Here is an 11,095-nt window from a genome sequence, read left to right as displayed (position 1 = left end):
AAAAATACAAAAAAAAATAGGTGGGTGTGGTGGTGCACACCTGTGGTCCCAGCTACTCTGGAGGCTGAGATGGGAGGATCACTTGAGCACAGGAGGTCAAGGCTGCAGTGAGCCATGATTGCACCACTGCACTCCAGCCTGGGCAACAGAGTGAGACCCCATCTCAAACAAAAGGGAAAAAAAAACCAGAAGGGATACAGAGAAGGCTTTCTGGAGGAGGGGGAGTAGGAGCTGGGGCTTTGATGGGTAAGTAGTTCACCAGAGCTAGGCCAAGGAAACAACCCTGAGCAGGAGGCAGAAAAGTCTGGCATGAACCAGCCATGATGGCTCATGCCTGTAATCCCAGCACTTTGGGAGGCCAAAGCAGGCGGATCACTTGAGGTCAGGAGTTTGAGACCAGCCTGGCCAACATGGTGAAACCCCAACTCTACTAAAAATACAAAAATTAGCCAGGCATGGTGGCACATACCTGTAGTCCCAGTTACTCAGGGGGCCGAGGGATGAGAATCACTTGAATCTGGGAGGTGAAGATTGCAGTGAGCCAAGATCACACGACTGCACTCTAGCCTGGGTGACAGAGCGAGACTCTATTAAAAAAAAAAAAAAAAATTAGCCAGCCATGGTGGTGTGCACCTGTTGTCCCAGCTACTCAGGAGGCTGAGTTGTGAGGATCGCTTCAGCCCAGGAGGCTGAGGCTATGATTGAGCCAGTGCACTACAGCCTGGGCAACAGAGCAAGACCCTGTCTCAAAAACAAAAACAACCAGGCGTGATGGGTGGCCACATGGAAGGATGTGGGCTTTAGCAGTTTTCATCAGTCCCACAGCTCCACTTCCGGACTAGGGACATTGAGGCCAGCAGCCCTGACCTATACTTATCACCCACAGATACCACTGCATCCCCACCCAGCGCATCCCCGAGCTCCAGCAGCCCCGCCTCCCCAGCTGCTGCTGGCCACACCCGCCCCAGCTCCCTGCATGGCCTGGCTGCCAAGCTTGGGCCACCCCGCCCCAAGACTGGCCGTCGCAAGTCCACCAGCAGCATCCCGCCCTCCCCGCTGGCCTGCCCGCCCATCTCTGCGCCCCCACCCCGCTCGCCCTCACCCCTGCCCGGGCACCCACCCGCACCTGCCCGATCCCCGCGGCTGCGCCGAGGCCAGTCAGCTGACAAGCTGGGCACAGGGGAGCGGCTGGATGGGGAGGCAGGGCGGCGCAGTCGTGGGCCAGAAGCCGAGCTCGTGGTCATGCGGCGGCTGCACCTGTCCGAGCGCCGAGACTCCTTCAAGAAGCAGGAGGCCGTGCAGGAGGTTAGCTTCGATGAGCCGCAGGAGGAGGCCACTGGGCTGCCCGCCTCAGTGCCACAGATTGCCGTGGAGGGCGAGGAAGCCGTGCCAGTAGCTCTTGGGCCCACCGGGAGAGACTGATCCCCCTGCCACGTCTCTCCCTGGCCTCAAAGTCACACGTTTCCTTGTGCAATGTTTTTCTGTAAAGTCACGCCTGGATGGGGACTGAGCCACCAGCCTGACACCCAGAAGGCAAGAAGCCATCTTGGTCCTTGCTGGAAGGTGGAGACATCACTTCCCTTGTGTTCTGGTGTCAATCAGGGGGCTGGATGGGGCAGGAATGGGGGATAAGGGTAGCTTTGTAAATAGCAGCAAATCCCTGCAACTAATTTATTACTTTTTTTTTTTTTTTTTTGAGATGGAATCTCACTCTGTTGCCTGGGCTGGAGTGCAGTGGCATGATCTCAGCACACTGCAACCTCCGCCTCCCGGGTTCAAGCGATTCTCCTGCCTCAGCCTCCAAATAGCTGGGATTACAGACGCCCACCACTATGCCTAGCTAATTTTTTGTATTTGTAGTACAGACAGGGTTTCACCATGTTGGTCAGGCTGGTCTCGAACTCCTGACCTCATGATTTGCCCACCTCGGCCTCCCAAAGTGCTGGGATTACAGGCATGAGCCACTGGGCCCAGCCTAATTTATTACTTTTTATAAGCGATAGCCGGACTGAGCCGCCCCCTGCAGGCGGCTGCCAGGTCTTGCCCCAGGCACCTGGGACCCTGTTTGCAGGCCCTGCCCTCTGGGCTGAGAAGGAAGCACTTTGGACAAGTCATCTGTGTTTGTGTTTTCTAGTTTTTCTGTACTTTTTAAGTGTTTTATGTTACCTGGTCTCATTCCCTTCCCCATACCCACCCATTTGAGGGGATTGAGTTGAAGTCACCTGTACTGGCCCAGTTTGGATACAACCTGGAGTGTCCGTAAACGATTCCCCTCACCCACAAAACAATGTAATCCCAACGATGGACTGGATTCTGAAGGCCACTTCCCACCGTCATAGCTGCCATCCCCAGGCAGTGCCTACTCTATATATATAGAGTCTGCCTCCAATCCCCCTGGCTTCAGCCTGGAGAAGGGATGTGGGAGCTGGGGCTTTGATGGATGAATAGGTGTTCACCGGATCTGGGCAGAGGGGTCATCTGCTCCCAAGGTGGTCACTGATAAAGGAAGGCATAGGCCTCACCTGGCACTGCCAAGGCAGCCTCCGGAAATGCTCAGCTGTCTCAGGGCACACTCCAGTATGCCAGTCCTGCGGGATTATGTTCAGCTACTTCCGGAAACACTCGGTGTCCCCTCCCCTCAGGCTCTGCCTCGGCCTCACTTTGTCTAGTCTACCCTGGACAAGATGCCGTGTGTTTGAGGCCCCCAGCAGAGTGAGCCCTTGGCCGTGATGTGTCTGAAACACCTGTTAGGGGTTCCCTCCATATGTCAGAGCCTCTCTGGGATGAAGTTCAAGCAAGAAAACCCAGTTGAGGCTCGAGTTTGAATTTCAGCTTCACTGTGTGGCTCTGGGAAAATGGCTTTCCCACTCTGTGCCTCAGTTTCCTTGTGTTTACAAGACTAATCCCATTGACTGTTTATTAAGCACCTACTGTGTGCCAAGCGCTTTTACGTGGCTTCTCCCTCAGCCAGCCTTGAGAAGGCTGGAGGTGGTGTCATCACCTCCGTTTTACAGACAAAGCAGCTGAGACCCCAGCGAGGGGCGGAAACCTGTCCCATGATCACCCAGCAGGAGTCGTGGCAGAACAGAGCATCAGCCAGACCCTGTTGTGGGCATTGTCATCAAGGGAGCTTGAATGGAGGGTCTGGTGTCAGATACAGCCAACTCCAGCCCTAGCTCATCCCCCATGATGCTGTGTGACCCACTGGGCACTCTGGTGAGGGAGCTTTCCAGACATCAACAGCCCACTCTGCATCCCTTTCTGAGTCCCCTGCCCAGCACTGCCTAGTGTTGGAGGGTAGACCAAGGCTGTGCATGACTCACCCCCTCCTTCCATCCTGGAGCTGGCAGTGAATAAAAGCCCGTATTTACAAAGATGAGCTCCAACGTCTGGATTTGTGAGGGGCTGAGAAAGGAGGAAGGGAAGAGTGGGGAGGGGGGCGGAGTGAAATAGACCCATGGCTTAAAGTCATTGCAAGTGGGTTTTGAGGGCTGCATAGGAGTTTGCTGTTGAGATTCTTCCTGATGCCATCGCTGGTAGTGGCCTCCTGCTACCCTTTCCTTATGAGTACTCCATCATAGCTCTGCCCTTAAAAGCTTCCTCCAGACATCTGGGCCCTGAGCTATGTTTTTTTTGTTTTGTTTTGTTTTTTGAGACACAGTCTCCTCTGTCGCCCAGGCTGGAGTGCAGTGGCGCGATCTCTGCTCACTGCAAGCTCCGCCTCCCAAGTTCACGCCATTCTCCTGCCTCAGCCTCCCGAGTAGCTGGGACTACAGGCACCCGCCACCACGCCCGGCTAATTTTTTATATTTTCGGTAGAGATGGGGTTTCACCCTGTTAGCCAGGGTGGTCTCGATCTCCTGACCTCGTGATCCGCCCGCCTCGGCCTCCCAAAGTGCTGGGATTACAGGCGTGAGCCACCACGCCCAGCCTATGTTTTTTATTTTTATGTTTTTGAGACAAGGTCTCGCTCTGTAACCCAGGTTGGAGTATAGTGGCGCAATCACGGCACACTGAAGCCTCGACCTCCTGGACGCCCTGAGCTATGTTAATAAAATAAATAAGCGGCGGTGCGCGGTGGCACACGCCTGTAATCCCAGCACTTTGGAAGGCCGAGGCGGGCCGATCACCTGACGTCAGGAGTTCCAAACCAGCCTGACCAACATGGAGAAACCCCGTCTCTACTAAAAATACAAAATTAGCCGGGCGTGGTGGCGCATGCCTGTAATCCCAGCTACTAGGGAGGCTGAGGCAGGAGAATCGCTAGAACTCGGGAGGTGGAGGTTGCGGCAAGCCGAGATAGCGCCATCACACTCCAGCCTGGGCAACGAGAGCGAAACTCCGTCTCAAAAAATAATAATAATAAAATAAGCAATCGTCGCGTCCTTTCTATCCTGGTCTTAGCTTGCGCTCTGCCATAAAACTCCCTGTAGCCGAACGCAGCCCAGCCCCAGAGCAATCCGTTACTTCCGGGGCGCTCAGCCGGCTTGCAAACCTTCTTGGCTACACCCCCATCTCCGAGAGCGTTCGGCTATTTCCGGAAACAGTTGGTATCTGGGCTCAAGTCGGCTAAGTTCTAGTGCCCGTAGGGGTCGAGATCGTTGGCTGTTTCCGGACGCTCTGGGTTGCCATGGAAACTCCTTCAACCCTGGCTTTCTTGGACCTCTGCTTTTTGCGCGGCAGGCCCTTTCCCCACTCTAGTGCCTCCTGTTTGCTGAGCTTGAGAACGCCTCATTTGCCCCCGGAACCATCTATGCTTCAGCAATTTCCATAAGCTGGCGGTCGCCTCTGAGTCTAAACTCCCAAGGCCTCCATTGGGCATTGAGCACATTCGGTTATTTCCAGAAACGGTCGGCGGTCTCGGGGATCGGCCTCCGTTGTGCCAGTCCAGCCGGAGAGAATGTTCGGCCATTTCCGGAAGCGCTCGGGCGTCTCTAAGCCCAGGCGAGCTCAGCCGAGCCTAGCCTCGGAGCCTTCGCCTACCCGATTGCACTCGGCTACCTCCGGAAATGCTCGGCTGTCTCGGGGCACCCTCTAGTCCACCAGTCCCGCGGGATTACGTTCGGTTACTTCCGGAAACACTCGGGTGCCCCCTCCTCTCAGACTCCGCCTCGGCCTCCGTTCACCCGCCCGGCCCGAATACGCTCGGGCATTTCCGCCGGGGGCGGGCCAGGCCGCTCGGAACCGTGGCGGCGGCAGAGGCGGGGATCCCGCGGCTGCGGCGACGGTGGCCGCGGTGGAGCCGCGGGGCGGGCTCGGTTTGGTGTGACGGCGACTGCGGCGGCGGTGGCGACCGCGACCAGGTGAGTCCTGACTGGCCCTCGTGGCGGGGGCGGCTGGGCGTATGCTTAAACGCGGGGCGCCTGGGGGCAGTGCGGGGCCCCGGTGGAAGCCAGAACGCAAGCGCCAGGCTGCGTCGGGCCCCGCGGGAACTGGGGGGGACGCAGGCAAGGGGGGGGGCCTCGGGCTCGGCTCCGCAGCGGTGCAGGCTCCCTGGGACGGTCGGGGCAGAATGGGGGTATTCCCCGCGTCCATGATACGGGACTGGAGCCGCGGCCCCAAATGAAGGGAGGCCCTGCCTGGAATGGGGCTTCGAATAGTACCGAGGGGCGCCCAGGCATTGTGCGGGGCGGAATAGGGTGCAGGAGGGCCAGGGGGGAGGTCGATCCCACTTCAGGTCCCCTAGCAGGGTAGTCGGGTCCATGCAGACCCAAGTGCGCGTCTGTGTGAGCGCGCAGGCCCTGCCTTCACCCGCGGAGCCCCCAGCCCTGCCTGCCCCGCCCCTCCCGCCTCCCGGATTCGAGGAGCGCTGCTCCCGGGGCGCGCACACCGGGGCGTGGGGGCGGGCTGGCAGGCAGATCTAGGCGGTTCCCTGGGCATCCCCTCTCGGGGCCTCAGTTTCCCCACCTGTAGATCGAGGGTAATAGAGACCTGGGAGTGGGTAAGTTGGGCACCCGAGAATGTGGCGCCCCTCCGCCCTGCTCGGACACCTCTTGGGGCTCCCCATGACTGAAGGATGCTCAGAGCCTCCACCTGACACTCGGGCCCCTTGGTGGATAGCACCTATCCTTATAGCCACCCTGAATCCTTGACAAGCAGCTTACCCGCTGCCAAGCCTTTGCATGTGCCGTTCCCTATGCCTAGCGCGCCTTCCTATCCACTGTGATGATCCATTCTCTAGAACAGCACATCCATCCGTCACCCTAGCCCTGTCCATCACAGGAGGTCTGAACCTGCAGGGCTAGGCTGGGAATTTGTGCCCATCTCTGCCTCCCCAGACTGGGGCTCCTGGGGAAATGATCAATGCCCTGCGGCTGGCAGCCTCCCCTCCTCCTCAGCTGCAGTACCCCCACCTTCTCCTGGCTCCCTGTCCCTCCCTGGGGCTAAGGTTCCTCTAAGCAGCTCCCCATCTGCATTTTGCACCTACTCTGGGCCCCAGGCTGGAGCTACCTGCCAGCCCACTCACTCCTCCTCTGCAGAGACTGGCGGTCCATTTGCTTGGACTCACCTCTAGGCCTTTGCTTGTGCAGGGGCCTCTTCCTGGACTTCCTTCCCTACCTCTTAGTTCAGCTGGCCTGACCCCTCCATGGAGCTCCCAAAGCAACCGGAGTGGCCCCCATTGTGTCCTCCCTACCCTGGGTATCTGGTCACCTGGCTGCTGCCCCCTCATGTCCAACTGGGTCTTGAAGTCGGCAGATCTAGGTATAAGTCCTGGCTTCCTCCTGGCCTACCGCATGGCCCTAGACACCTCCCTGCTCTGAGCCTCAGTTTCCCCTTCTGTAACAGGGGCGATGAAAAGCTTGTTTACTGGCCGGGTGCAGTGGCTCACGCCTGTAATCCCAACACTTTGGAAGGCAAAGGCGGGAGGATTGCTTCAGCCCAGGAGTTTGGGACCAACTTGGGCAACATAGCAAGACCCCACCTCTGTTGAAAAAAAACAGGCTGGGCAAGGTGGCTCATGCCTGTAACCCCAGCACTTTGGGAGGCCAAGGCGAGCGGATCACTTGAGGTCAGGAGTTCGAGACAAGCCTGGCCAACATGGTGAAACCTCATCTTTACTAAAAATACAAAAATTAGCTGGGCGTGGTGGCATGCTACTTGGGAGGCTGAGGCAGGAGAATCACTTGAACCTGGGAGACACGTTGCAGTGAGCTGAGATCACGCCACTGCACTCCAGCCTGGGTGACAGAGCAAGACTTTGTCTCAAAAAAGAAAAAAAAAGAAAAACTGATTTACTGAGCATGTAGTATACCTGGGGCAGTTTCTTGGGAGCTCTACTCCCAGCAGCTCCAAGGGAAGGCTGTCAGTAGACCCATTTTACAGATGGAGAAGCTGAGGCCCTGAGAGGGACTGACCCCAGGGTCCCCCAGTGATTCGGGGAATTCCAAATCAGGATTTGGGCCCATTTCCATGTTGGGGGTGAGAGGAGTTGGCCTGGCTAACACTGCCCTATCCCTGTCTCCCTAGGTCGGCGTCCTCGGCTGGCCGAGCATGGTGGCAGCCTGCACCCTTGGCTCCCTCATCTGGTGCAGCCAGCAGAGCCGCCACCCTTGGGCGCCCATGGCCCTCCATGTGAGGGCGTGAGCGGCCTGCCCCAGCCTCACCTGCTGATGGAGGACTCAGTGGCCCAGTGACCTGACACCACGCCACTAACCCCCTCCCACCAGTTGACGAATGGTGGAGCCAGCGACGAGTGGCCCTTGTAAGGGTCATGGAATAATTTGAAGCGAGGCATGAGCGGCCCCCGTGGTCGCCTGTGACTGCTGGAGATAGAGGTCCCAGCACCCCAAGCCAACCCAGCGGACCCTCCCAACCCTGCTCCAGCCAATGGGGCCAGTGGGACTCCAAGCAGCCACCTAACCATCCAGACCCCACCCCACCCACGCGGCCATGGCGGGCCCTGAGGGTTTCCAGTACCGTGCTCTGTACCCGTTCCGCCGGGAGCGGCCAGAGGACCTGGAGCTGCTGCCTGGCGACGTGCTGGTAGTGAGCCGGGCGGCCTTGCAGGCACTGGGTGTGGCCGAGGGTGGCGAGCGCTGCCCACAGAGCGTGGGCTGGATGCCCGGCCTCAACGAGCGCACACGGCAGCGAGGTGACTTTCCTGGCACCTATGTCGAGTTCCTGGGGCCCGTGGCCCTGGCCCGGCCCGGCCCTCGCCCACGGGGCCCCCGCCCACTGCCCGCCAGGCCCCGTGATGGGGCCCCTGAGCCAGGTGAGCAGCAATCAGGGGCACTGGAGAAGGGGGGTGGTCCCCTCAGACCCTTGGTCTCCTCTTCTGTCCAGTGAGGCAATGGGATCTCCAAGGAAGGAGGAAAAGGGACATTTGGTCATTTGACAAATGTCTTCGCTACTGTCAAGTACTAGGCTCAGCAGTGGATACAAGGCCTGGTCCTGCCCTCATGAGCTTCTGGTTCAAGAAAGGATGAGAGTGTGTTAGGAGGTGACACATACCATGAGGAAGGGGGCTTGCATGGAAAGATGCGAGAGTGGAGACTCCAGGCAGTGAGGGCAGCGAGGGCAGAGGCTGTGGAGTAGAACTCTTAATGGCCGGAACGGCCAGCAGGAGGACCAGAGGGAGGAAGGGGAGGGCAATGTGCGCCGGCCTCAAGGGGTTGGTGGGATTTATTTTGAGGACAATGGAGAGTGTTCAGTAGGATTCAGAGGCTCAGCCTAGCTTCATCCTGCATTTTACAGACAGGGTTCCTTGAAGAACCCCTTTGGAGACCCTGATTTACAAAATGAAGCCACAAGGAGAGTGGGATGTGGGCTGTTCAGCTGAGGCCACATAGCACAGTGGAGTATGAGGACCCCACATCCCTCCCCAAAGACCCTTGGCCCATTGCCACTTGCCAGGAGTGTGCCAGATGTGGAGACTCGAGGGCACCAAGGCCACTCAGTGATTGCTGTTTGATGGGCAGGGAGTGTGGGCACTGGCTGGGGAAACTGAGGCTCGGGTTGCAAGAAGGAGGCCGAGGGGTACTGCATGCCCCGCAGGGTCTGCTCCGACCCTCCCAGCAGCCCAGCAAAAGGCCCTATGTGCAGACTGGGAGGCCTGAGCGCAAGGCCGGCCATCAAATGCCGCACTTGGAACCAGTTGGTCACCCAGGGAGGCCAAAGCCCCGGGAGGTGCCAGGCCTGCTTTGTGCCAGGGTGACATTGCCCAAAGGCAAATCACAGTCCCTCAGCGCAGGGCGGAATAGGGGGTGCCGAGGTGGTGTGACACTGGCCCTGGCCTCCGGCATCTGGTATCTCCAGGGTCCAGATCTGCGTCCTGCCTCGGCCTGAAGGAGCAGGAGGTGGCCCCGTCCGGGCTCCCAGCCAGAATCTGCCTCTCCCCCTGGTAACAGCCACCTCCCTCCTCTGCCTGGCCTCTGTCCAGCCACCATACACGGCCCCACCCTCTGAATCTTCCAGGGTTATGTGACCTCGGCCAGAACCCTCCCCCTCGAGGCCTCAGTTTCCTCAGCTGGAAACAGCAGGGCTGGTCCCTGGGGATGCTGGGACCCAACCCCTCGGAAATGTGCTGAAGTCACCTGAGCCCCACCTGGCTGTGCACCTACGGGGGAGGTTGCAGCCCCTCTGAGCCACAATTCCTCACCTGTGAAGTCGGGCTGATGTGGTTCTGATGGGAACCCCCTCCCCATTCTGCAAACTGATCCCAGGCCACTCTCAGGGTTGAGTTTCCCAACCCACCGGCCAGAATGTCACCCACCTCCTCTCCCCTTGTCCTTTTCTTTTTTTTTTTTTTTTTTTTTTTTTTTTTTTTTGGCGTTTTCACTGCAGCTGGGCCTTTCTCCAGCTTGAGGCGCCACCTGGCCCATCACTCAGGGAGGGCTCGCAGGCCCCAGCTTGCCCCTGCTGTGTGCCAGGGCGTCCCTGCTGAGGGCCAGAGCAGCGTCCAATGGTGGCAGACAGCGTGCTGCTAAGGCGGGGATGCTGCACACAAAAGGCCCTGTAGAGCTGGGAAGCCAGGGCTGGGAGGGGGCTGGGCCCAGGATGCCGCCGGCACCCGCGGGGAGGAGTTTCGGCTTTTCCAAAAGGGGAGCAAGAATTTTCTTTCTTTTCTAAATTTTAACCTGGGGAGAAAATAATTTTTTAGAAGCAAAATGATTAAGAAAACGGGTCATGGTCCTTGGAAGGAAGCTGTTCTGACCCAGGCTGGGATATTTTCCTTTTCTTTCCCTTCATCCACTTTTTTGTTTGCATCAAGCAGGGAGAAGCGGGCTGGGCACAGTGGCTCACGCCCGTAATCCCAACACTTTGGGAGGCCAAGGCGAGAGGATCACTTGAGGTCAGGAGTTCCAGACCAGCCTGGCCAACATGGTGAAACCCCGTCTCTACTAAAATAACACGAAAATTAGCCAGGCATGGTGGCACCCACCTATAATTCCAGCTACTTGGGAGGGTAAGGCACAAGAATCGCTTGAACCCGGGAGATGGAGCTTGCAGTGATCCAAGATCATGCCACTACACACCAGCCTGGGCGACAGAGCAAGACTCCATCTCAAAACAAAACAAAACAAAAAAATATATTAATTAATACATACATTTCCCTTGTTTGAAGCCACCTAGTTGGTAATTTTTTTGCGGCAGCCACAGAAAGTCATATAGCAGGTTTGGGCTCTGCCACAACCTGCTGTGCAATCTTGGCCACAGGACCTGCCCTCTCTGGGCCTCAGTTCCTTCAAATGAAAAGTGGGGCCGGGCGCAGTGGCTCAAGCCTGTAATCCCAGCACTTTGGGAGGCCAAGACGGGCAGATTACGAGGTCAGGAGATCGAGACCATCTTGGCTAACACAGTGAAACCCCGTCTCTACTAAAAAATACAAAAAACTAGCCGGGCGAGGTGGCGGGCGCCTGTAGTCCCAGCTACTCGGGAGGCTGAGGCAGGAGAATGGCGTAAACCCGGGAGGCGGAGCTTGCATTGCAGTGAGCTGAGATCCGGCCACTGCACTCCAGCCTGGGCGACAGAGCGAGACTCCGTCTCAAAAAAAAAAAAGAAAGAAAAGAAAAGTGGGGCCGGGCGTGGTGGCTCAAGCCTGTAATCCCAGCACTTTGGGAGGCCGAGACGGGCGGATCACGAGGTCAGGAGATCA

At 58.0% G+C, this 11,095-nt stretch overlaps 2 protein-coding genes across 13 annotated transcripts in view; both read left to right on the top strand.

Annotated features, from left to right (window-relative positions):
* The window catches only part of MAST3 (microtubule associated serine/threonine kinase 3), a 58,206-nt gene extending 54,827 nt beyond the window's left edge, over positions 1-3,379 (top strand). For 10 of the 12 annotated variants that reach the window (XM_017879474.1, XM_017879467.1, XM_017879466.1 and 7 more), the window contains one exon: positions 887-1,763. In XM_017879474.1, the coding sequence (XP_017734963.1) occupies positions 887-1,422 (536 nt within the window). In that variant the 3' untranslated portion in view covers positions 1,423-1,763. Of the gene's footprint in view, positions 1-886 lie in introns of all 12 variants that reach the window. The other 2 variants (XM_017879471.1, XM_017879469.1) reach the window with 2 other exon arrangements.
* A 1,752-nt stretch (positions 3,380-5,131) lies between these two features.
* Positions 5,132-11,095, top strand: part of PIK3R2 (phosphoinositide-3-kinase regulatory subunit 2) — an 18,695-nt gene continuing 12,731 nt past the window's right edge. Inside the window, exons 1-2 of the mRNA XM_017879561.1 lie at positions 5,132-5,303; positions 7,468-8,284. Coding sequence (XP_017735050.1) covers positions 7,891-8,284 — 394 coding nt within the window. The 5' untranslated portion in view covers positions 5,132-5,303; positions 7,468-7,890. The remainder of the gene's footprint in view (positions 5,304-7,467; positions 8,285-11,095) is intronic.

The sequence above is a fragment of the Rhinopithecus bieti genome, unplaced genomic scaffold, assembly GCF_001698545.2.
Source record: "Rhinopithecus bieti isolate Rb0 unplaced genomic scaffold, ASM169854v2 scaffold_9899, whole genome shotgun sequence".
NCBI lineage: Eukaryota > Metazoa > Chordata > Mammalia > Primates > Cercopithecidae > Rhinopithecus > Rhinopithecus bieti.
The sequence above is the reverse complement of the archived record's forward strand: the minus strand, read 5'-3'. Positions and strand labels throughout refer to the sequence as shown.